Genomic DNA, 24,982 nt, shown 5'->3' with positions numbered 1-24,982 from the left:
CCCCAGAGCTGAGATAGAAAGGCCTTTCCAAAAATAAAGAAAGCAAAAACAAAAACCACTTTACTAAAATCCAGTGGGAAAATAAATTATAGAAAGCTTCGTACAACATAAAAACATCCACATTTACAAAGCTGCAGTCTTGATAAACAACCAGCCATACATAGCACCGAGCTTATCAGTCCCAAAGCCCCTTATCCGTATTGGAGGGGCTGGTTCAGCAGAGGTTCAATTGGGTTGGACTTTGTTTCCTGATTCTTAAAGGCTGACTGGTCCCAAACAAACACAAAACGACCCTTCTCAAACCATGAAGGGGTCTGTGTTTTATTACTGAAGATTTCTTTGTACTCCTGACTCTGACCTATCCCTCAAGTATCCCGGGTTCTGGAATTTGTAAGATTCCTCTAGCTCTTCTGGCTGCTGTGGAGAGAAGATGGTCAGTTCAGGCCCTGGCATGAGCACTCTAATAAGACAAAATCCCTCATGGCATTGGGGGTGGGGGCGGCCCAGCAGATGGAGGACGTGAGATAGGATTAGAATTGCTGATTTCTAGCTCATGGGTCTTCCTGAGAGGAAAACACAACTTACCTGATGGCCAAAGTCAGACTGTGGTGCCAGTGCATCAGCTCTTCCTGGTCTGTGGACATAAGCAGTAGCTTCTCACAGGGAAAGGACAGCTGGGGAGAAATCACCTCTTAGTGCATGGTTCAGAAAGGTCCAGGCTAAAGGTGAAGGCCTTGCTGTTTCCATGGACATAATTTCAGGCTGAGATGAGAACAAAGCGTGAACCCCAAACTCCTGTTATCTCGATATAGGTGGTTTAGTTCCTCTGAAGGGGGCCCAGGCCCAGGAGAGAAATTAGGTGTTTGAGGTCTATTTTGAGCCACTCCTACATTATTTAGGGCTCCCGCCTATAACTTACGCTGAGCAGTCCACCACAGGGGCCTCCTGAATGGCCAAAGACCCTGTGGAGTTGACACTGGGCCATGGGGTAGAGGGCACGGCAGGCAAAGGTGCCCCTCTGCAGCAGGTGCAGTGGGGGTCGAGGTTTGGCCATGATGAGCACATCAGAGAAGAGGAAGAACATTCGGGGCCGAGGCTCCCCACGGGGAGGCACCACCAGTAGCCAGCCCTGACGGAGGAACCAGCGACCTAGGGGGTGGGCGAGCGGTTACTCTGGTGCAGCTTCAGGACCACAATCCATGGGAACAGAGGGAAGGGGGACTGAGGAAAGAGGGTGTATGTGCAGACTACCTGAGGTAAGCCCCTTTGCCTGGCGGCCACTGAGCAAAGCCTGAACACGCCGGAGGTGCTGGTCATTCTTCTGTCTCTGACCAATGCTGTGGACTCTCTGAGCAGTCTCACTTATCAGCCGGGCGGCCCCTGCAAGAACATCCCAGCCCTGCTCCCCGTACAGCTTTGACTTTGGGTGATGACGATGAAAGGCTATTCCAGGGGGGACTAGGGTGAGGGTCGGGTCTAACCTCCCGAAGAGCAGGCAGGGCAGTAGGGACATTCTGTACATGTCAATAGAAGATAGAGGCGCACCAGATATTGTTGGAGGTCAGAACCAGAAAGGGATACAGGAGAGGCAGCCTCCTGTCTGTGTTTCAGAAGAGCAAGAACATACGTGTGAGCTGTTGGTGGTCAGGGCTGTTGGGACGTGTGTTTTCAGCCAAAGCCACAACAAGATTCTCATACCTGGAATTAGACAGGTGGAAGGCCATGAGGGGAATTGGAGCCGGGCAAAGTTCCCTCTGCCTGACACACAGATCACCCCCTACATACACTTCAGTTGCAAGGGCAGGAAAGATCTACTTCGGATTATTGGGTCCCCCACCCGCACCCCACCCTTTCAACCGGGACTCAAAAATTAGGCTCATGCCCTCTGACCCTCTTCCGTCCCACACTGAAGAGTCAGGAGCAGACGGACCACAATTTGGGAGTCTAGATCCCATGATATAAGTTAATTAACCCAAGGAGGATGCTACAGACAACCTCACTATATACTTTTGACATGCCCAGGGACAGAAATTCCAAGCTAGACCAACCTCTCATCTGAAGAAACTTCTAGATACCTTGTCTAGATACCTAGCTCTATTACAGGTCCCTCCCTTCAATGCAGAGTTCCACATTCCCTGAGGCTGCAGACCCACTCAGGTGGGTTCACATGTACTCTTGCAAGGTTTTTAGGAGCACTTTGTCCCGGAAGAGAGGGAGAGGCAACGGGACAGAAGCCATGAACCCCACAAAGCTGAGAGCAGCAGTCTTACAGACTCTGAGAAGTTGGCTGAGTCAAGGTGAATTTACTCACTGCTGGAGCCTCTGCAGAGGCAGAGGGAGCAGGTCCTGAAGATGAAGGCTCCCAAACTCAGGGCGGCCTTCCTGAAGTCGCACAAACCTCCGGAAACGTTTATTTTTCTTTAGTTGTTCCTGGGGTGATGAAGAAAGGGTTGGCAGCAGGGGGAGAAGCCACCCTTTATATTGTACCCATCTGTGTGCCGTGCCCTCTGTAAGCTGTGTGCTGAGAGAACCGCTACAGGGACCTGTGCACAGACCAGGGCACCCTGAGGGCTCTATCAATGTAGTAACAGTATGAATGAAGTTTGGATCTCCAGAGGAAGAGGCAATGTATGGGGCAAGAAAGGATGAGCGGAAGGACTTGAGATCATCATTAGATTACCTGCAGGGTGGTCTGGGACCTCTCTGCGTTGGCAGCAAATTGGGTGTAGAGCTCCAGGTGGGAGCAGAAGCCTTCCAGCCCCTGTCCCCAGTGCCCTCCTTCGAGGTAGGGAAGCAGCTCTCTGCGTGGGTGAGGACAGTAAAAGAGCAGTCCAACAACTACTCAAAACACCACCACATTTAATTCGCATAACCTTGCCCCGGAGGTAGTGGTATTATCCCATTTTGCAGAGGAAAACCGCGGCAGGTTAAGGCACTGGGCCAAGACCACAGGTGAGTTCATTGGCAGACGCCGTATATGAACTTGGATCACCCTCACTCCAACCTTCGTGCGGTGCCAGAGGCCAGGGCTCTCCCTCTTCTCTTTCCCCACGTCCCTTCTACTCACTGGCTGGCGCCGTAAATGAGCTCCCAGGGCCCAAATAGGGCCTGGCGCTCCGCTGGTCTCAGGGTGCCCTTGGCTCTCAGAATCCCCACGAAGTACTGCAGGAGGAGAATACCGGTATATAGTCTGCAGGAAGGCGAGGCTAACGCCAAGCTGCAGCTAGAAACGGCAGAATGCCTGAGCTCCCTACATGCAGGAGGACAGTCCAAGTCCCACCACACAGACCTCGCGGAGACCCTCCCAATACCCTGGGGTCCCCGCCCCAAACGGGAGGGCGTGCGCGGCCCGCACCGTGGCCACCAGCCCCAGCTGTTCCTGGTAACGCCGCTCCGTCTCCAGCAGCTCCCGGGCAGTGCAGGCGCGTTTCCGCTCCCAACGGGCACGCTGCTCTTGCACCGGGCACCGTGCGCTGGCTACTAGACCCTCCATGCCTGGCCAAGAGGTGGATGCTTCCGGCTGCAGCCCGCCGGTGATTCAAATTTCAACCGCTCCAGGGTAGGGCCGAGGAGAGGAGTGCGCCCCCTGGCGCCGGGAGGCTCCGCACAGGACAGAGCATGCGCGGCGGCCGCCGACCTGCATCCAGTCTCTGCCATTACGTAGCCTCGCCCTACCGCCAGAGCGGCGCTGTCGGCGCGCGAAGCCCGCTCGGGCAGCGTCGAGTCGGGCATGTAGGTGGCCCTTCTCTGAGTAATGCTAAGTTGAAGCAGCAGTCTGAACTTTGAGTCAGGACACCGGCAGGGTCTCAATGTCCCATCAGTAAAATTAGGTAGGGGACAATAGTTATGGTACATATTGTCTTGGGCCTGTGCCAAACACTGGGGCACAGTCGTCCCCAGTGCTTTCACAACTAGGAAACCTCATGGGGTCACAAGGTTTGAAGCATTTTGGCTCAGACGAAAGTTGATAGATTTTAAGTTACTAACTCATTTTCTCCTTACATACAGTTCCAAAACCTGACAGCCAATTAGCTCCTGGTCAGCAAACATCAATAACCAACCTGGTGGTGGGAATTGCTGTAATTCTGGCCAAAGGCTTAAAGCTTGCTGTTGATTAGTCGGTGCTACCTAGCCAAAGATATTATGGACCAGATTTTTCTTATTTAGATCTTTCAAAAAAGTGGCAGTAGCCCTGGAGGGTAAATTGTCAGTGCCATTTTGTATGTATGAGAAGTCTTAAAGTGTGCTTACTCTTATGACCTAGCAATTGCATTTTTAGGAATGCATCCTAAAGAATAGATATGAGGACAAAAATATGTATACCAGGATGGGTGGTACAGTGTTGTTCATAACAGTCTAATAGTTCGAAACTATCTAAACGTCCAGTGGTAGAGAATTGGCTAGGAAAATTATGGTACAGCTATTTGAATGAATAATATGAATAATATGAAAGCATGAAAATGGTGGGGGCTTTGGGGCCCCTGGGTGGCTTAGTAGGTTAAGCATCCAACTCTTGACTTTGGCTCAGGTCGTGATCTCACAGTTCATGAGATGGAGCCCCACATGAGATGGAGCCACTCCCTTCAAAATAAGTAAATAAACTTTTAAAAATGATGTAAAAAACCTGTCAATAGGAAAAACACACATAGTATATTGCCAAGCCCAAACAAAGCATGCTACAAAGCTGTTCGTACAACATAATCCCACTTACGTATACCATGTATGTGACTGGCTGGAAGGATAAACAATTGAGGTAACTGTGGATGTTATCTCTAGGTGATCAGATTGAAGTTAATGCCCTCCACAAATATTTTTTTAAGCACCTAATCTGTGCCAGGCACTGGATCACTGAGGTTAAAGGGATGAATGATTCAAATATAGTGATTTTTAAAAATTCCCTTATGTTTTTCTCCTTTTCCCACGTTTTCCGCTTGAGCATGCATGCATTACTTTTTAATTAGAAAAAAAATGCTGTTAAGAAACCTTCAGTGGAAACCTTCAGTGGAAACCCCACTGTGGGCTCCTAGGAATTTGGAACCAAACCAAGAACCAGGGTACTGACAGGGTTCTCAGGTCACCTCTAGCTCTCTGACATTCTGAGAATTCCAAGGAGATATGCTGGACTTAGATCAGGGAAAAACAGCTTGAAGCATTGGATGGTGGAAAGAGAAAGTTTGGGTCAGACTGTACCTTGGACTCCAGTTGCAAGAAAAACGGAGATACCACTTAGGTAGAGGTCTGGTTACATTGTCTCCAGTGAATGTGGGACCGTCCACACTAAGAGTTCAAGAGTAGAAGGGGACAGATAATCCCATAGTAATTAGTATCACCATGAGTCTCTTCTGCAACCCTGGGATGAGCAGAAACGTGGCCCTCAATGTCTGAAGACCCAGACCCTAAACACTTTGGCCTTAAACATCACAGAGAGGTCATGTATCAGGCAGGTGGTGCCCCGGCCAATTGGTCCTAAGTACACCATGTCCCAACCTGGGGAGGCTCAGGAAACAAGACTCTGGGAGCTCAAACCTGTTTTAGTGTTTGGCAGACTCCCAGCAGCAAAGATATGATCCAGGGTCAGAGTCTACATTCCCCACCCACACCAGACACACAGTCACACAGAAACAAAGAGCTTAAGAAAGATAGCACCATGGAGAATTAAATTCAAAATTTAATTAAATTTAAAAGCTGAGGGACGCCTGGGTGGCTCAGCCAGTTGAGTGCCTGACTTCAGCTCAGGTCATGATCTTGCAGTTGGTTGAGTTCAAGTCCCACATGGGGCTTGCTGCTGTCAGCCTGTCAGCACAGAGCCCACTTCAGATCTTCTGTCCACCTCTCTCTGCCCCACCCCAGCTTATGCTCTTTCTCAAAAAAAAAATTTTTTTTTAAATAAATTAAAAAGCTGAAACAGAGACCTGCACATAGATGCAGATCTAGGCTCTGAAATGCTGGCTCAACGCAACTAAGATGGTAGAGAGATGTGTGGACACATAGAGCACTGCAGAGAAGTGTACCAGGGGATCCTGACAGAGACCTAGAAAGGAAAACAATGGAAATATGAAGAATATTTGGAAAGAGGGAAAATGGAGTAAAGCTGGAATGGGTGTTAGAGAAAGATCACACGCACAGACTCCGGACTCCAGTTAGCATGGTGCTTCTGTCCTCTGTCCTTCCCATGACCTCCTCCACCTGACCGAGATGTCATTACCACATTCTATCTCATTTAGGTCCATCCAATTCAGATACTACCATATACCTTCCATGTGTCAGTGTCTAACCAAGGGACTGACATCACAGCTAACCCAGACAATGAGCTGACCTTTCACATTGCACACTGGATCAGATTTCTGTAGACCTTAATTTGGCTCCAGAAATAGCAACTTAGACTGAAAGGCTGACCACCTCCTTGGAGGACAGCAATTGTTCAGCTGTGCAAGTTTTGGTGTACAGTACGACAGTTAATCTGACAAGGCAGAGAATTTAGGGTGCTATAAAAATGCACTGTCATATTCTTGGAACAGTTGTGGTTTGACAAATGCAAGTCATGAACAATCAACTCCCTGAGGGCAGGGAAGGCATCTTAATCAATTTGGTTTTTCTCAAGTCCAGGTAAGGAGATCTGTAGAGGGAAAAAAAGCTCAATAATGGTTAGTGAATAAAAGACTTAATCAAATACTGGACCCTGCCCTTATGGAACTCAAGGCTATTAGACCAGATAAAATGTCATAAATCACCATAATATAAGTTGGATGGTGGGCAAGGTAATTAGCAAGAGCAGGCAAAGAACTGGGTTGGTTCAGAGGCGCCAGGAATCTCTTCCTGTGGTATAGAGTGGGGGAGGTGGCCTTGAGCTGAGTCTTGAACCACAGAAAGTAGATGAGAGAAAAAGTAAAATTATTTAACAGAGTAGTGGGTGCACAACTACTGATTCATGCAGTGGAAGCTGGTTGGGACATTCAAGTGGGGTCCGTGGGCCCCTACTGTTCCAGGCATTACCTCTTTAGATAAGAGATCAGTAGAGTCCCCAGGAAGAAGTGAGGTAGCAGAACACCCTGAAGCTAGGGACTAGTTCTCAACAGGATTAGAAATGCTTGAAAACATTTCTCTAATCCATACAACCATACCGGTGCATATCTACTGAATGGTAGCCCCAGATACGAACTTCCTCAGATGGCCAGACTCTCTTATGGTTTGTTGAAGCCACAGAGACCTTATTAGAATTTGAGCTACAGAAAGAAAAAAAAAAAAAACTACTAGTAGAAGCTGTTCTCTAGTTCAATACTGTATCCTTAGGGCTTAGAATGGTACCTGGAGAATTAGAGGAGACTCGAATGTTTCTCAAAAGGGTAGGCAGACTGGGAACCCCAAGTGTTGGGGTCCTTTCACTTTTCATCTCCTTGCACCCACTCTCTCCTTCCAATCCATGTTGCACACCAGCCATCAACACAAGTCTCCTAGTATGAGACTTGGATTCTGTCACTCTCCTGTACAAGATATTTGACGCCTTTCCTTTACACAAAATGCCATTCTCCCCATTGTTTTTAGTAATTGAATTTCTGCTTCTTCAAAGCCCTGACTGATCACATTTTGCCTACTTCTGTATGACTTTCTGAGGCAGAATTGAGCTCTCTCCCCTGAATATTGGGGATAGTGTTTGCCCTCACTTACTAGACAGTGACCTCCCTAGGACAGGATCTGTGTTTTATTCATTTCTGTACCTTTAGTCCATAGCCCATTGCTGGACATAGTAGATGCTAAATAACTATTTGTTAAATATAAGAGTGAATAGTATTCCCGGTAGTGAGAACTAAAGAACAAAGATGATCAAAGGTCTGGGAGGGAAATGAATAGTTTAATTTGAATGGAGTATGAGGGATAGTAGGAGATAAAATGAAAAGGCTTCTTGGGTAGGATTTTGAAGGGCCTTGAAAGTCAACTAGAGGAAGAAGATGGAGAGATGGAAGCCAACGAAGGTTTTTGAGCAGAGGTGTAATATGATAAAAAAAATTTAGTTTAACCCGTCAGAGTCCCTCTCCTACATATACTCAGTTTTCCATTCATATTCAGACTTGCCTCCCACCTATCTGTCCTTGTATCCCCAGGCTTCCCCAGCAGCTTGTCCTACCCCTTTACCAGCTCCTTGGCTGGGCCAGGGATATATACATGGGCTGCTTCCCCTCTCAGCCAGAAGCTGTGGGGTCCTCAGCTCCCTGTCCTTCCCCATCTCTGCCTGGGGCAGGGAAGCAGGCCAGGGTTAGCTGAGGCTGGCTGGTGAGCAGCTGGGTGGTGCCAGGGGGAGCCTGTGTAGTGCCAGGTGGTGCCTTGGGTTCCAGGCTGAGCCTGTGACCCCGATAACCTCCTGCCTGTGCACATACCTGCCCCTCACTCCACCCCCATCCAGGCTTTGGTATCGGGGAAGGGGCACAGGGCCAGGCAGACCTAAGGGACTTTGGCTCCATCTCTACAAAAGGGCCCTCTGTGAGTCAGCCTGCTCCCCTCCAGGCTTGCTCCTCCCCCACCCAGCTCCTGTTTCCAATGCACGTACAGCCCGTACACACTGTGTCTGAGACACCCCACAGTCAGCCACATGGCTCCCCTGTGCCCTAGTCCCTGGCTCCCTCTGCTGATCCCGGACCCTGCCCGGGGCCCTGCTGTGCAACTGCTGCTGTTACTGCTACTCCTGGTGCCTGCTCATCCCCAGAGCCTGCCCCAGATGCAGGGGGCACCTAGGATGGGAGGAGATTCATCTGGGGAAGATGACCAACTGGATGGGGAAAACCTACCCAGTGAAGAGGATCCACTTGGAGAGGGGGACCCACCTGAAGAGGAGGACCCATCTGGAGTGAAGACTGAACCAGGAGAAGAGGACTCTCTAAAGCTAGAGGATCTACCTACTGAGGCACCCAGGGATACTCAAGGCTCCCAAAATAATGCCCACAGGCACAACAAAGGTAAGTGGGCATCAGCCCTCCAAATCCAGGAGGTTTTCCTACTCTCACTAAACCCCAACCCAGGCAGGGATTATTCAGGGAAGGAAAGGAACCTGTACTCTGACAGTAGCGTTTTCCATCCTTGGAGGATCTCACGCCACCAGACCCTTCCCCCACTTAGAGCTAGAAAGGGATCAATGGGGAGACAAAAGAGCACAGACAGGAGGTGAACAGGAAGAAATGAGAAAGAAAAAAGGGGATGGTTGGGGAGGAAAGAATTGAGGAATGTGGAAAGAGAGAAGACGTAAGTGAAGAGAAAGAAGAATTAGAGGGAAGAGGAAAGATGGGGGTGGGGTAGCAGAGGAAAAGCAGGAAGGGCTTGTAGAGATCACTTCATCTGCAGTCTACAGATGAAGAAACTGAGACCTAGGAAGAAGGAATAGCAAGTAGGGGGTGCTGCTATTTTGACTCAGAACCCAGGAACTTTGGGAAAGAAGTTGGAGACAGAAAGGGAAGAGAGTGTACTGATTTGGGCCTGGGGACTGAGGCCCACTTTACAGACTAGACAGTGGTTGCAAACGGGTGTGTCTGGGGCCAGTAGATGGTTGGGCCCCATAACATGGTGTTATGTTTGTCGGCAATCTGTTGTGCTTTATACCTGGCCACTTTAGGCATTTCCCTTACCTGCTATGTCTCTGTAAGGCATCTGAGTTGGAGAACCCCTTGTGAGGGGGACCCATCTCATGCTGGCCACTGGGAGGGACTGGGCTTAAAGAAGGGTTTTTCATCCTTCTCATTTATGCAGAGGATGACCACAGTCATTGGCGCTATGGAGGTGAGACACCTACCCCCCCGCACAGACTCAACCTGGGCATCCTGCTCTGCTGATCTGACCCCCCAGCTATCCCCGAACCTTGGTCCCGGGCGTCCCACCCACTGCATCCACCACTGCGAGTCTCCCAACACGGCCGTCCCCTGCCTGTCTCGGTCCACATCCCTGATTTCTATTTCCCGCCCCGTGCTTTCTCACTCCACCCCTTACTTTTTCTAGCCTGCTTCCCTAACAGTTCCTGGTCTTGTCACTAGACTTCCGGTCCACACTCTCTCACTCCAGGCGACCCGCCCTGGCCCCAGGTGTCCCTAGCTTGTGCAGGCCGCTTCCAATCGCCGGTAGATATCCGTCCCGAGCTCGCCGCATTTTGCCCCGCCCTGCAACCCCTGGAACTCACGGGCTTTGAACTCCCGCCACTCCCAGAACTGCGCCTGCGCAACAATGGCCACACTGGTGAGGGGGTCTAGCTGCAAAGCCTCCGGGAAGGGGCGGAGGCCATCTGGGGAAGAGACCCGGCCTAGAGAAGAGGGCGGGTCGAGGCTGTGCGAAACAGTTTGGCTGGCCCTCCCAAGTAAATGGCTCTTCCGGCTCACCTGCCTCTTCCCTCGTAGTGCAGCTGATTCTGCCGCCGGGGCTGGAAATGGCCCTGGGCCCGGGGCAGGAGTACCGGGCCCTGCAGTTGCATCTGCACTGGGGGGCTGCGGATCGCCCGGGCTCTGAGCACACGGTTGACGGCCACCGTTTCCCTGCCGAGGTGAGCGCGCATCGGAGAGGCGAAGGGGGCCACTGAGCGGGGGATCTTGCCCATTCCTACCCTCTGTTCCTCTCCAGATCCACGTGGTTCACCTCAGCACTGCGTTTGCCAAAGTCGATGAGGCCTTGGGGCGCCCGGGGGGGCTGGCCGTGCTGGCCGCCTTTCTGCAGGTACCAGCCCAGGACACCCGTATTCCCTGCTTCCCCATGACCAGAGCTCAGTGTATCTTGACCCCAGACACCCCATCTTAGCACACTCACCCCGCACCCGGCAATCCTCATTCACTCATTGGTTAATTCACTCAACACCCACTGTAAGCCAGACATTGAGCCACACGAATGAGTCAGAAACTTGTTCCTTGTGTCTAAGGAGCCTGCAGCCAGTGAGGGAGGCTGCCATGATAGACAAAGGACACATAGTAAGAGAGGTGGTCTTCAGAAAGAAAACTTGAGAGAGGAGGTGAAACTTGAAGCCTTCACTAGTGGAAAGAAAAGGGGGTATTTCATGCGGAGCCAAAAGTATATGTGGACTAAGAATATGGCCCACTCAGGGAATGGTAGGTGGAATGGACAGGACACCAGGAAGAGTGATTTCTTGCTTACTCCTTTAATTTCCACTTTGTGAAATGCAATAAAGCCTACAGAAACATTTAGTGACCTCTTTGGATCCGTAGTGATCAAGGCTATGTACACAGTGATTAGAAAAGGCTAGTAAAATAGAGGGGTGGTGAGGTACGTTCTAGCCTCAGTCACTGCCTAAGTGACTCCTTAATGTCACCCTCACAGCACAAAGCTCAGAGAAGTGCCTCTGAAATAGCATGTTCTTGCTTCAGAAGTCAAACACGAATTATTGAGGTGAATGTAGAGGTGACGTGAATACAAAGGTTATTATGGTTTTCTATGGGGAGACCATGGAGTGTAAAGGTGGAGGTGGGATCAGTGAGACAAAAAGGTAGTAGGATCCAAGTCACTGAGAGCCTTCTATCCTAGTAAAGTGTCCTTCCTCCTCTTCTAATTTGCTGTGGAAAACTAGCCCACCAAGCATATTAGGTTAGTTTGCAAAGTAAAAGTAAAATGACTGAGTAGTAACACATAAGATTTTGTGTTCCCCAGCATTCTCAGAGCTGAGAAGTGGGGGAGGGCTAAGGGAAACCTACCTTACCTTCAGGCCTCCAGCCGTGGCCCTAGATACCTGTAGGAACTTGTCTTGTACTGTTACTTCCCAGGAAGGCCCAGAAGAAAACAGCGCCTATGAGCAGTTGCTGTCACATTTGGAAGAAATCGCTGAGGAAGGTCAGTTTGTTAGTCTGGCCACTACCCTCAATACCCTTGTTCATAATAAGTTGCCTTTGGGGAGCCTCAGGTAAGAGGATGGAGATGGGCCCCCTCCCACAGGCAGGGACCGACGTGTGGACTGACAGACTGTGATGTTGACAATAACTATGAAGCTGAGCAGAGGTTGACAGGGGAAAGCATACTGCTGCCCACAGGCTTTATGGTAAAACAAAACAACAAAAAACCCCAGCAACCCAAAGTCAAACAAAAAAAATAAGAGCCAAAAAAATTATTTATAAATAATATTTAATATATAATAAATAACATAATATATAAATATGTATGTTTATAAACATACAAATGTATGTTATAAATATATGTGTGTGTATAATATGCATATGAATATACAACTATATTCATATATATGTATATGTATATAAATATAAATATATATTTGTAAACATATAAAGCATTTGGAACTTCAGAGGTTGAGTCTAGGAAGCTATAAGTTTTCTGGAAACTGTCTAGTTCTCCTTCATAAGCATCAAACATTTTAAATTTGTACTTTTGTTAGAAATGTTTCCCTTCTCAGCCACTCTGGGTCATTTTAAACCTCACCACTCTACTGGACCTTAGATTTTACTAAACTAGAAGGAACTGTGCATTTTGAATTTTTGGTCTGTTTTTTATAGTTTCAAATGTGTAAGTTCTTCAGCTCATTTTTCCTTTTGGTTCATTTTGGGCTTAAACCTGTAATCCAGCATGTTATCATAGTATGCAAAGGAAGAGTGAAGACTCAGAGGGAGGACTTCGGGAGCACTTCTTTCACTCTGGGAGGCCCCACAGCCTTTTACCTTTTCTGAGTTATGTCTTGTGCTGCGTTGCGGGAAGGGCCACACCTGGTGAAGAAGTGCTCTCAGGAAGTTGCATCCGCTTGGCTTCTGGGAGATGAAACTATATCCCTACACCCAGAAGCTTTGGAGGGGAGCAATCTAGGTGGGACTCCAGCACAGGTCCTCTCCGCAGACTCAGAGACTTGGGTCCCAGGACTGGATGTGTCTGCACTGCTGCCCTCTGACCTCAGCCGCTACTTCCGCTATGAGGGGTCTCTAACCACACCCCCCTGTGACCAGGGCGTCATCTGGACTGTGTTCAACCAGACAGTGAGGCTGAGTGCTAAGCAGGTGGGGCTGGGGCATGGTGGTGACATAGGGGATGTGGGGGAAAGAGGTATAAGGATGAGGTCAAGATGCATAAAGAAGGGCCTTTTGGGGGAAGAGGGGACAAAGGGGGTGAAGTTCTGAGGTGCCGGCTGTGAGTGGGCCTGTGAACCTTTCATTTTCTTGTCATGAGCCCCACTCCCACTGTCTACTGATCTCCCTAGCTCCACACCCTCTCTGGCTCCCTGTGGGGACCTGATGACTCTCGGCTACAGATGAACTTCCGAGCGACGCAGCCTTTGAACGGGCGAATGATCGAGGCCTCCTTCCCGGCTGGAGTGGAGGGCAGCCCCAGGACCGTTGAACCAGGTGCAGCTTGGTGGTGACCCATATTGCCATGTGCCCCCTGACCACAGTTCCCACATCCTTCCATGTGTCTTCATATGTGCCCATGTCTATCACTGGTAGTCATAGTCCCTGGTTCTAATGTCTCCTTTCTCTCTTTAGTCCACCTGAATTCCTGCCTTGCTGCCGGTGAGTCTGTGCCCCTTCTCCGGCTCCTGACCCTTGGCACTGTTCAGCCTTAGGGGCTAGGACACCCGTACCCCTTCTCCCTTTCCGCAGAATAGACATCCAACCCCAATAAGATAGAGGGTCAGATCAAGGGCAGGTGTTCCTCTGTTGTCCCCAGGGCAAAAGTAGGTTAGAAAGAAGCCCTAGAAGTCTAGCATCCTCCTTCCCAAACAACCTCTTTTACTTGCTTTTAGGTTAAAAAAAAAAGGTGCTTATCTTACTCATCCTTGTGTATCCACACCCATCCCTTTGGATTTTGGGACACTGAGGGCAGCTGGAGAACCTGGGGGCGGGGAGGGGGATACACTGAAGCAGGCTGAATCCTAGACTCCTCTTCACTCTGAGCTGCCTCTCCTCTCCCTCCAGGTGATATCTTGGCCTTAGTTTTTGGCCTCCTCTTTGCTGTCACCAGCATCGCCTTCCTTGTGCAAATGAGAAGGCAACAAAGGTATACCTACATACCTACGGGCTTCCTGGTGCCCCTCTTCCTCAGGCACCGCCCCACCTCCCTGGCTGGAGTCCAGAAGTTTCGTGCACTTTGTGTGTAAATGAGTTCATCTGTGGGGGAGGGGGTTGTTTTCTGACTAGGCTTTTGTGTTGTGTAGACTCCGAAGTGGGACCAAAGGGAATGTTAGCTACCACCCAGCAGAGGTCACCGAGACTGTTGCCTAGAGTCCTTGGAACCCGGAGAATGTGCAGAGAAGCCAGCCAGAAGAATCTGAGGGGGAGCTGGAGACGTTGTCCTACCCTTTTACCACTTCCTTTTTAAGGTCCAAATATTTTTTAAAATAAATGTTTCTAATAAAACATATGGAAGACAGCTTTGTTCTCCAAATCAGGATGGTGTATTCATTTCCTAATGCTGCCTTTAACAAATTACCACAAACTTTATGATAATGCAAATTTATCTTCTTAGAGTTCTGGAGGTCAGAAGTCCAAAATGAATCTTATGGGCTGAAGTCAAGGTGTTAGTAAGGGCAGGTTCCTTCTGGACACTTTGAGGGGAGGGTTTCCTTTCTCAAGAAGGTTCTAGAAGCCAAACATTCCTTGGCCTGTGGCCCCTTCCTCATTATCACTCCAGCCTCACGCTTCCATCATCACGTCTCTTATAACTGCCTTTGACCTTGCCTCCTTATAGGAACCTTTGTGATTACATTGGGTCTACCCAGATAACCTAGGATATGCTCCCAATTTCAAAATCCTTAGCTTAATCACAAAGTTTCTTTTCCTGTGTTAGGTCATATTTCACAGGATTAGGGTGTGGACATCTTTGGTGGTGGGGGGCATTATCTGCCGACCACAGATGTTATCAGAAGCGGGTGGAAGTGACTGAAATAGAATGGCCATGTGTGCGCAGCAGTGCCTGTGTCTGGGGGGCAGGGCAGGATTAGCCTCTAGGCTTAAAATCATAGTGAGGCTTTGGAGTTGAGGCTGCTCAAATAAATCGGTGTAGCTTTGCAGTTTTGCCTTCAGATTGTGTTGTCTGGCCCAGCCACCTGACTGAATGGAGGCAGTGCCCAGGACAGCGGCTCCTTTGCCCTGCGGGTAGTAGGACCAGGATGTTACCCCAGCCCTGCAGGGCCTCTCTGCGTCACAGCCTGGTCACAGCCCTCCTCGTTGAGCCTGGTGACCCCACCCCTTGGCTCCCTTTGGGAAGGAAGTCCTAGTGTGGAGCCTAGAGGCAGGCTCTGTTCAGTCAGGGGGCCTTCCAACTCCATTGCTCCCCTCAGGCATCCTCTTAGCCTTCTCCACTTTGGAAAACTACCACCATCACCAACACCAAAGAAAGGTTTAAGGGGCCCTGTGACACTGGTAACATCCATTTTATTGAGTTGGGTGGGGGCAACTATCCCCCGGCTGGGGGCAGAGCCAGCCCTCACAGGTTGTTGAGTTCCAGCAGGGTCTGGTCGAGAGTCTGATGAATCTCCACGTTCTCCTCCTTGGCACTGGCCAAGGTCTCTGAGGGGGGAAGCAGCACGTGAGGAAGGGCAGGGAGACACGAGGGGTGATGGGGGATGAGACAGACTTGGAGTGGGTTGGAGGCACAGGAAGACATAAGCACTTAGGGGGCTGAGGACCCGGGGCCAGGGGCAAATGGATGCACTGACCAAGACAGACATGGACTCAAGGCTTTGGGGTCACGGGGGTGGGATGGGAAGGCCTGAGTCATGAACTGATTTACCCTCCTTCTTTAGATGGTTTAAGAGTGTTAGAAATAGAAGGAAAGACAAAGACTGAGAGAAAAGGAAGGACGAGACAGACAGACGAAGCAGAAAACAGACCTGCAGGGAAAGCCCCATGTTGTTGGTATCCACATTTCCCCAAACTCTACCCCAGCCAGACCTTTCACAACCTTCTTGCCCTGCTTCAGCACCTCCCCACCCATTTCCCTTCCAGTCATTCCCTTAAATCCTGGAATTGCCGCTGAATGCTTGTAGGTTAGTGATAGACTTGGGTCTGCAGAGTCTGTCGGAGGCATTAGAGGGCTCACGGTGACTGACGGGGTTATGCGTGCCCACATGCAGCGGTGACAGAGTGACAGACTGGGAGTGCCATGTGGAGGGGGTTCTGACGTGGGCCAGTGTTTTGTGGGTGAGCTCAGCATGGGGGGGTGCACAAGATTGGGGGTGTCTGTGCAAGCTAGGGTTTCTGAGAGGGCAGGGAGACAGCATGGAGACCAAGTTGAGTTTATTAAGCAGCAGAAAGAGGTAGAGGCTGGAGGGTGGAGTGAGTGGTTGGATAGAAGGCTGAAGCAAGTGCCAGGGTGGGTGGCAGGTGTGGTGGGGGCTCTCCGAGGCTGCGCCCAGACTGGCTGTACAATGCTGACAATTTTGTTCTTCCTGCCTGTCCCCTCCCCACAGAGTGAGTGGAAAGGAGAGAAGGGGCTGAGGGGGCCACACTGGCGTGGGGCTTAGAGAGAGGTGATGTCGTTGAGTGCGTTGTCCAGCTCCTCGCTGATGGCCTTGTACTTCATCTTCTGTGCATAGACTTCGTCTGGGGGTGGGGGGGAGTCCAGGGGAGGGTGACCAGGTGGGAGCATGGGGAGAGGGAATGGATGGAAAGAGGAAAGGAAGGAGAGAGGGTAATGGAAAGAGAACAAGAATCAGAACAGGTAGACAAAGGCAGAGTGAGAGAAACAGGCTGGAGATCAAGCAGGACAGCCATCATCGCTCCCTCCTTCCCTCTCTGTACCCGACTCTTTTGCTTTTCTCTGTAGCCCAAATTGGCTCTTCCCCTTGGAGCTCCTACCTCCCCCAAGGACATGGGGGGTACAGTGCTTTGAATAAGCAGGGGTGCTCAATTCAGGGGGAGGGTGCTGGAGCCAGAAAGGTCTAAGGTCCTAAAGTTGGAGATGAAATTCAGGCTTGCCTGAAAGGCTAGAAGCATGAGAAGTGGGAATTATGAAGGTGAAACAGTTATTACAGAATAAAAAGAAAATACAGTTTAGGCACAACATTCTTAATACTAATGAGAAGTAGCCACAGAGTAGCAAATACCCAGATGTTTGTTTTCACCAAATCTAGCTTCAAACAGTATTTTCCATTAATGTTGTGAAAACCTAGATATTAAACCAAATCTCTCTATATTTAATAAAGAAGTATCTGTGACATAGCTCTATTGTGTTGCACTTGGAGACAGAATTGTCTAGGTCTGTGCTATTCAAAGTGTGGTCTGAGGCCCAACAGCATTGGCATTACCAGAAAGCTAGTCAGACATACACATTCTCCAGCCCAAAGTCAGCATTCACTTTGGAGTAGGACCCAGGAATCTGTGTTTTAAAAATTCTCCGATGTGTTCTCATGCACACTCATGTTTGAGGGGCACTGAGCTTGACACACTGCAACCAGCTACAACTCCTCGGATGGCTGGTGGGTCACACCCCAGGAGCTAGTGGGATCCCAGGTGGTCCAACGCTAATTTATCCGTGGCAAGTATTATGGGATGAGAAAATAAGTGATAGACTGATAGTCGGGGAGTGTGGACCTACTTAAAAAGCTTTGGGGGGAGGGTAGAGGGGAGTATCCCTCTTACCTTCCAGGTCATCAATGGTCTTCTCCAACTTTGCCACAGACCTCTCGGCAAACTCGGCTCGGGTCTCAGCCTGGGAGTTAAGGTAAGATGGAGGGATGACAAAAATTAGGTTCTCCCAAATCCTTTCACTTAAGTCAACCTCCTCTTCCATTCCTTTTCCTAAAGTCCCTGCCATAGGCAGTCTCTGGAGGGGATGGGGGGCTTGAGGGGACAGTGGGGACTGAAAGGACTCTCACCTCTTCTATTTTATTATTATTTTTTAAGTTTATTTATTTTGAGAGGGAGAGAGAGCATGTGTGCACTCGAGTGAGCACGGGAGGGGCAGAGGGAGAGACAAAATCCCAAGCAGGCTCTGCATTGGCAGCACAGAGCCCGACAGAACCGTGAGATCATGACCTGAGCCAAAGTCAAGAGTTGGACGCTCAACCGACTGAGCCAACAGGCGCCCCAAGACTCTCACCTCTTTTAGCTTCTCCTCCAGCAGTTTGATCTCCTCCTCATATTTATCTTCTTTGGTGGAATACTTGTAGGGACATACACACACTGTTAGTAGATGGCCTCCATAAATCCTTCACTCCACCGAGCACACAGGCTGCTCCTATCTTGTCTCCAGGGAACACCCAGCCCCTCCCTGGGTCCATTGCCTCCCTCCCCTACAGGACCCCTTCCTCACTGCCCCTCTACCCCCCTCTACCTTGTCCGCTTGGGCTTCCAGAGATTTCAAGTTGTTGGTAACAATTTTCAGCTCCTCCTCTAGGTCCCCACATTTACTGCAGGGGTGTGTGGCGGGGCGAGGGTGTGAGGGGATAGTGTGGGAGGCAGTGGAGATGGCACAGTGGGGAAGGGGTGGAGGAGAGAAGAGAAGAGCAAAGTTGTGAGAGTGATAGCAAGCAGAATTTCGAAGCCCCAGGCCTTTCCCGCCCCCCCAGCAGGTGAGAGAACAGCCTGAGATTAGGGGAAAGGTGAGCTGAGAGAAGGCACCATTGCCCAGAAAGGTCCAGAGAGGTCACTACCTCCTCCTCTGAGGCCATCAGGGACTTGAGGGCCTGGTCCATGGTTCGGAGTTCCTCCTCCAGCTGCCTGGCTCGGCTGGGGGCAGCAGTCAGGGGTCAGAGGACAAGACCTGTCCCTATGGCCCCAATCCTGGGAAACTGCCTCCCACTGTCCAGAGTGCCCCACACCAATGGGACCAGGCTGAGTTTCACTTGCCGCCTAGGGCGCCTTTACCTCTCAGCCACCTCAGCTCTTTCTTCTGAGCGCTCCAGCTCTCCTTCCAGGATCACCAGCTTCCTGGCCACCTGGGGGACGAGGGAGGGAAGGAGCAGAGCCCGAGTGAGTGGTGGGGAGCACCTGGGGTTTGGGAGGGAGAAGGAAGTGGAACAGGGCTGTCACCTCCTCGTATTTGCGGTCTGAGTCCTCAGCGATGTGCTTGGCCTCCTTCAGCTGCATTTCCTGCAGCTCCATCTTTTCCTCATCCTTCATGGCTCGGTTTTCAATGACCTTCATTCCTCTGAATGGCAGGGAGAGGGGCGGAAGTGGGGTCAGAACCAGCAGAGACAGGCGCCCAGACCCTCCCTGGCCCACCCCCTGGGAGGCCCCCTGCCCACCTCTCACTCTCATCAGCTGCCTTCTCAGCCTCCTCCAGCTTTTGTAGGGCTGTAGCCAGGCGCTCCTGCGCCCGGTCCAACTCCTCCTCTACCAGCTGAATGCGGCGGTTCAGGGAGGCCACATCTGCCTCAGCCTGTGGGTCAAAGGCCAGAGGTCAGAGGGGGCTTGGTCTGCCTTGAATGAGGATCAGAGAGGTTTCAGAGGGTAGTAGGTTCTTATCAGAAAGAATGTGTTTCCTGGCTTCCAGACTTTCAACCTGTTTTGCCCCCTAACCAATCATCTTCCGTCTGGACTCTACTAAGGTCCAAAACATGCATTTCTGAACAGGCTTCACTCCCCTGCTTCAGAGCCTCTTCTAGCACAGTGTATAATTAGTCTCCCAATAGTTACGTGCAGGTCTTTCTGTCCCCACTGACAGCACTCCAAGTTGGGACCAGGTCAGAGGAGCAGGGGTTCCTCCACAGCAAAGCCTGGGCCAGGTGAGGGGGTGGGGACACATCAGGCCAACCAGACCTCACTATTGCTAAAAACAGCCAGTCAGAGTCAAGGTCTCTGATGTCGCTGGCTGCCAGTCAGACTCCCAGCGAGGGGCTCAGGAGGCTGGCCAGGCCTCTATGGGACATCCTTGGCTGTAAGAAGGGGCTTCTTGCCAAAGGCTGTGTAAGTGACAGATACTCAACCCCTGATCTGCAATATAGAGGCAAAACCATGGAAGTTTTGCGGATGGTCCACTGAAAATGATGCCTTGAGAAAATGCGAGGGTAGAGCAAGAAGGGGCCCCACTAAAGAAAAAGGAGAGAAGCCTCACAGTTTGGTATTAGGAGCATCGCCTGTGAGTCAGACCATTGTGAGCTACTGCTCAGCCACTTAGCACTCATGTGACCTTGGGTCACTCACTTAGTTCCTCTAGGCCCGAGATTCCTCCTTTTTAAGTTTATTTATTTATTTTGAGAGAGAAGGGTAGGGACAGAGAAGGAGGGAGAGAGAATCCCAAGCTGACTCTGCACTGTCATCGCAGAGCCTGATGTGGGCCTAAAACTCATGAACCATGAGATCGTGACCTGAGCCAAAATCAGGAGTGGGATGCTCAACGGCCTGAGCCACCCAGGCACCCCTGCTCCTTTTAAAATTTTAAATCTGAGTTGACACAAACAGTTCCTCCTCTGTTGGCTTCTGACATAATACTCAATTAATCAACAGGACCAGTGGGAGGCTTAGAAAACGAAACAGGCTCACTAGCTTGCAGCTAGATCCACTGAAATTTGATCTCCTAGGCAGGAGCTCAGAAAGCTTTTAAGGTTTTTTTTTTTTTAAGCTTCCATGTGATTCTGATGATAAGCCAAGGTCGGGAAATAGTAAAATAAAATGTAGAAAACACTTGAGCACACTGCCTGCGGAGTCCACGCTCCATAAATGTTAGGTTGGTCCTGTTTCTCCATCAGAGACATATCGTAAAGAGCATGAGATTGAAGATTGGAAAGGAGAAAGGGCCAGTGTAGGGGAAGAAGTGAAAGAAAGGAGGGATGGGTGGCAGTCCTGGGGGTAGAGGGGGTAGAAAGCAGGTCCTGGGAGGTACCCTGCAGCAGGGGAAACACAGCACCATATATAGAAAGTAGTAGTTTGGGGGCACCTGGGTAGCTCAGTCGGTTAAGCGTCTGGCTTCAGCTCAGGTCATGATCTCATGGTTGGTGGGTTCGAGCCCCGCACCGGGCTCTGTGCTGACAGCTAGCTCAGAGCCTGGACCCTGCTTCAGATTCTATATCTCCCTCTCTCTCTGACCTTCCCCTGCTCATGCTGTCTCTGTCTCTCAAAAATAAATGAAGAATGTTAAAAAAAAGAAAAGAAAAAAAGAAAAAGTAGTAGTTTGTCCTCCAGGTGCTGGAGGCCACCTAGAGTGACATGGGCAGGGGGCCAGATGACTCAGTGTGGAAGGATTCTGGAGACAGCACTGGGGGTTGGGAAGAATGACTCTGGGGGACATTAGGGGTCTACTCTAGAGAGAGATGAGAATCTATAAAAGGAAAACTCTGTGAGAGTGGGGTGACAAATGACTCTGAAGAATCTGGGAAGTCTTGGGGTCCTCATCACAGGACTGATATTTGCCATTTTCTGCTTCTTAAGCTCTTCCCAGTTATGGATGCTGCTCTCTAACCACACGACAGGCACTACTGTCCCCACTGGATAAACGTGAAGAGAGAAAGGAGAAACTGAGGCACCGTGTAAATGAAGTGCTGTGTTCAAGGTCATATAATAAGTTTGGACACTGGCACTGCGTCCCCAGCTCTGTCCCTGTCCTCCCCTCCTCCCCTCCAGCCCCCACCAGCTCCTTGGGTTTCCAGTCCTGCCTCCAGCTGCACTGGGCCTTAGTTATTTATAGAGCGTCAGATGCCCACGGTTGTCTTTGCTAGCAGCTGCAGGTCAGTCCCTCCCAAGTGCCAGGGCTGGTGGAGAACCAAAACCAAGCCTAGAGGTCAGAGAAACCAACCTTGGGGCAGGGGGTGCGGCTTGGGGAACATGGATAACGGTCAATATAAACAGTAATGTCATCTTGGATCTCAGATGTTCAGATGTGTTTTTGCTAATCCTCCCATACCGCCAACCATAGGCTCATCTTAATCCTGGGTAAAAGGCAAGTGGGGAAATTGAGGCAGAGAATGGTGCAAGTACCATATCCAAAGTCATATGGCCATTCTCCAGTGCCAAGGTGGGGGTTGGGAATGGCAGAGGCAGAGAAGTCTAGTTAGCAGTGTGGGGTGGGCAGAGAAATCTCAGGACCTGCTAAGGTGGCTACTTTGGCATTTGTAGCCCTGTCCCTCTGCCCTGTGGCCTGGCTGGGTCTCAAGGTTGACAGCTTAATGAGGGTAAATGAGGGGCCATTAGAACCTGAGCTGGACCCCAGTGCACAGGAGAGTTGCTGGAGCCAGAGCTCAAAGCCAGGGAATTTCTAATGGCCCCCCAGGGGTGTAACTCAAGTCAGGCCCCATCTCTAGATTCCTCTCCCTCCTGCCCAACAATACCCACACCCACACCCCACACCCCACACATGGAGTTGCAGACTCTTCTCCCATTTCCATCTAGAGGATTAATTGAGATAGATGGTAAATTCTTGTACCCCCCTCCCCCCACAGGATGACTCACTGCTTGATCACTGTACATTCTTAGGGCTGGAATCAAATGGAGTTACAAGGTTGTGTCCTCTAGGGGAAGTGGTGGGTGGTTTTGATTTACCCACTGTCTTAGATTATTGGTGCCAGCTTGCCCTAGCCTGGGTTTCTGAGAGGAAACCATTTCTGTCCTGGTGCTGGGGACATCTAGGTCCCCTCCTTTCATCCCCAGGTCCAGGACACCTCCCAGTGCACTCCTCCACCCTACCCCAGCTCCACACTCACGTCGGTGGCCTTCTTCTCAGCCTGCTCCAGTTTCTCCTGGGCGTCCTTCACAGATTCAGAATACTTTTCCACCTCATCCTCTGTCCCCTTCAGCTTCTTCTGGAGGGCCTGCTGCTCCTCCTCCAGCTGAGAGACAGAGGTCTTGGTTAGTCAGGGCAGGGACCCAGGAAGGAGCAGGGGTATGTGTGAGGAGGGTACTAGAAGATATTTAGAGGCTGTCAGGGAGGAAGTAGGATAGTAGAGGAGGAACAGCAGTCAGGGATGTTACAGGGACCCGGTGGGGGTACAGAGAAACTTCCAGCCCGAGAAGCTGGGCCCATCATTGCTGTGCAGGAGCAGGTGTGGAAACCGGGGGATTGCAGCTCCCCAGGTACGGCGGGCGAGATTATACGTGGCTTGGCTAGGTCTCTGAAGGTGCTGTGAAGGTCCAGCCCACCCCCACCCGCACTGCACACAGGAGCCTGGGACAGAAGACCTTAGGCTAGAGGGCACAGGGCCTACCCCTCCCTCGTTGGGGAGGAGGGGGCTGCACTGGGTCTAGGGCCCCCACCTGCTTGCAGCGGTCCTCAGCCTGCTTCTTGTCGGCCTCGGCTTGTTCGGCGCGGTCGATGGCATTCTCCTTGTCCAGCTTTAGCATCTGCATCTTCTTCTTGATCGCGTCCATGGCTGCGGTGGGGGGCGGGCCGGTGGGCAGGCAGTGCGGAGTGGACGAACTGGGCGCACGGGAGGCCGGTGAGGAGGACCCAGCGGGACTGGGATGGCCCAGCCACAAGGGCGCCTAAAAGGCGGGGAGGGGCCGGGCGGAGCCGGGGGCCGGGACCCTCCCCCACCGCAGCCCAAACCTTGTAGGGGCAGAAGCACACCCTGGTGGGGTGGGGGCGGGGGGCGCGGCCGTGCCCTGTGCCCACCCCCTCGAGGCCCCTCCCTTTCCCCCACCCCCCAGCCGTCGGAAGGTAAAGTAGCTTGGACGGTCGGCCAGAAGAATCCCAACCCTGCGTAAGGGAGGGGACCCTCGGGCTGGGGGGCTCAGCTCTGCCTCTGAGTGACAGCCCGGCCCTGTGGCAGCTGCGACTGGGGCCCCTGGGGCTATTTCGGGGCGTGAGCTCACGGCAGATGCGCGAACGCTGAGACCCGCGTGCCCCCCTCAGCTGTAGCAGCCGCTGCCCTTAATTTAGAAGTTTCCTGTAAATCCCCCTGGATTAAATGTCTCTTGGGAGGCGGGGCTCCTCCGTGGTTAGAGTACCTCAGTTTACCCTGAGTCCCAGACTCTGGGTCTGCGTTACCGATGTGGTAGTGACAACGGTGAGTCTCACCAGAAACTTGGGGAAACTGAGGCAGGAGGGGAACCCAGAGCCCTGATCCAGTGCGGAGCGAGGCCCGGTTTGCTGCCCACGAGGGCGGGCCTGACCTCCCTTTCCCTCGCTTCCCCGGCCCCTGGAGCCAGGGCCCCTCCTCTACCGTGGCGGGGCGGCTAGGTACCCGGCTCCGCGCCCCGTCCGCCCTGCCCCGCAACGTGCCCCGCATATTTTCCCCGTGGCTCCAGCCGGGCCGGACCTGGCGTGCTCCCCGCCCCCCACCCCCGGGACGCGGCCCTCCCGCCCCCTCCCCTCCCCCTCCATTCCCCCACCCTACCCCGCTTTCCCCTCTCCCTGGAGGCCCCGCGCGCCCTGCTTCCCCGCCCCTTCTCCCAGCAGACTCTCCCGTCTCCTCTTGCAGGCCAACTTTACGCCAAAATTTCTTTTCTGCCCTTTTTTGGGCCGTTTCCCCGTGAGGAGGCGGGGCCGGACTGGGACGCGGAAGGCTGGGGGCGAGGGGAAGAGTTACAGAGCTCCCGGAGTCGGGAGTCTGGGGTGAGATGCTTCTTCCCTCGGAGGTCGCTAGAAGTTGCCCCCGTAGCAGCGGGGTCCTGGGGTGGTGAAGTGTGAGGCGCAGAGTGCGGGGCTGTTTGTTTGCGTTTTTCCTCCGAGGGTGGGGGTGGGTGGGTGAGGAAGAGAAGAGCTAGTTCGGCGCAGGGGGGGAGGGGTGACCAAGCAGAGGAAATTAGGAGGGAGCGGTTCGCCTAGCTCCCCCGGGGCAGAGGGGTGGGAGGCCTGGCTTTGCTGGTGGGGGTGGGAGTCGTGGGAACCGTGGGCCCTGGGCCCGGCCGCGGGGGAGGGGGTGCGGACATGTATTTAGATTTGCTCAGCTGTCCGCGTGCTAGGAGTGGAACAAACCTGACCTTCGCAGTGTTCCTTCCAACCATCTCCCTGTTTTCCCCAGACTCAAGGAACACACCTGCACCCTCCCAGTAGCCAGTGCTAAACCCTAGAGAGTTACCAAGCGCACCCCAGTTCCTAGCTTCCCACATCCACTTACTCCTGTGGATTCTACTTCCTACAAATGAGGTTCCTCCAAGTCTCTGGGGTTGCCTTGGGTAGCTCCTTCTAGTACCTC

The 24,982-nt window shown here is 51.7% G+C and overlaps 3 protein-coding genes across 7 annotated transcripts; 1 reads left to right on the top strand and 2 right to left on the bottom strand.

Moving 5' to 3' along the window:
• Positions 1 to 34: 34 nt before the first annotated feature.
• ARHGEF39 (Rho guanine nucleotide exchange factor 39) lies at positions 35 to 3,530 on the bottom strand. The gene is made up of 9 exons (XM_029920891.1): positions 3,356 to 3,530; positions 3,068 to 3,162; positions 2,681 to 2,801; positions 2,312 to 2,430; positions 1,628 to 1,698; positions 1,252 to 1,380; positions 920 to 1,149; positions 586 to 674; positions 35 to 417 (listed from the first exon to the last, which is right to left on the bottom strand). Exons 1-9 carry the CDS (start codon positions 3,491 to 3,493, stop codon positions 402 to 404), a joined length of 1,008 nt encoding a protein of 335 aa, XP_029776751.1. The 5' UTR covers positions 3,494 to 3,530; the 3' UTR covers positions 35 to 401.
• A 5,054-nt stretch (positions 3,531 to 8,584) lies between these two features.
• Positions 8,585 to 14,286, top strand: CA9 (carbonic anhydrase 9). Of its 2 annotated transcripts, none has more exons than XM_029920237.1 (11): positions 8,585 to 8,948; positions 9,733 to 9,762; positions 10,042 to 10,212; positions 10,371 to 10,513; positions 10,591 to 10,683; positions 11,739 to 11,805; positions 12,814 to 12,971; positions 13,172 to 13,316; positions 13,455 to 13,481; positions 13,887 to 13,965; positions 14,129 to 14,286. In XM_029920237.1, exons 1-11 carry the CDS (start codon positions 8,585 to 8,587, stop codon positions 14,190 to 14,192), a joined length of 1,341 nt encoding a protein of 446 aa, XP_029776097.1. In that variant the 3' UTR covers positions 14,193 to 14,286. The 2 variants fall into 2 exon arrangements, with proteins under 2 accessions (XP_029776097.1, XP_029776096.1); XM_029920236.1 differs by having other exon boundaries at positions 13,887 to 13,968; positions 14,126 to 14,286.
• Positions 14,287 to 15,324: 1,038 nt separating this feature from the next.
• Positions 15,325 to 23,389, bottom strand: TPM2 (tropomyosin 2). Of its 4 annotated transcripts, none has more exons than XM_029920240.1 (9): positions 23,100 to 23,369; positions 22,550 to 22,675; positions 19,160 to 19,293; positions 18,945 to 19,062; positions 18,780 to 18,850; positions 18,247 to 18,322; positions 18,013 to 18,075; positions 17,553 to 17,622; positions 15,325 to 15,479 (listed from the first exon to the last, which is right to left on the bottom strand). In XM_029920240.1, the coding sequence occupies exons 1-9, from the start codon at positions 23,211 to 23,213 to the stop codon at positions 15,397 to 15,399; spliced, it is 855 nt and encodes a 284-aa protein (XP_029776100.1). In that variant the 5' UTR covers positions 23,214 to 23,369; the 3' UTR covers positions 15,325 to 15,396. The 4 variants fall into 4 exon arrangements, with proteins under 4 accessions (XP_029776100.1, XP_029776098.1, XP_029776101.1 ...); XM_029920238.1 differs by lacking the exon at positions 18,247 to 18,322 and adding an exon at positions 18,566 to 18,641 and having other exon boundaries at positions 23,100 to 23,352; XM_029920241.1 differs by lacking the exon at positions 15,325 to 15,479 and adding an exon at positions 16,192 to 16,514 and having other exon boundaries at positions 23,100 to 23,389.
• Positions 23,390 to 24,982: the final 1,593 nt, after the last annotated feature.

This window comes from Suricata suricatta, chromosome 13 (assembly GCF_006229205.1).
Source record: "Suricata suricatta isolate VVHF042 chromosome 13, meerkat_22Aug2017_6uvM2_HiC, whole genome shotgun sequence".
Classification (NCBI taxonomy): domain Eukaryota; kingdom Metazoa; phylum Chordata; class Mammalia; order Carnivora; family Herpestidae; genus Suricata; species Suricata suricatta.
Note: the sequence above shows the minus strand (reverse complement) of the source record. Positions and strands in the feature narration are given on the sequence as shown.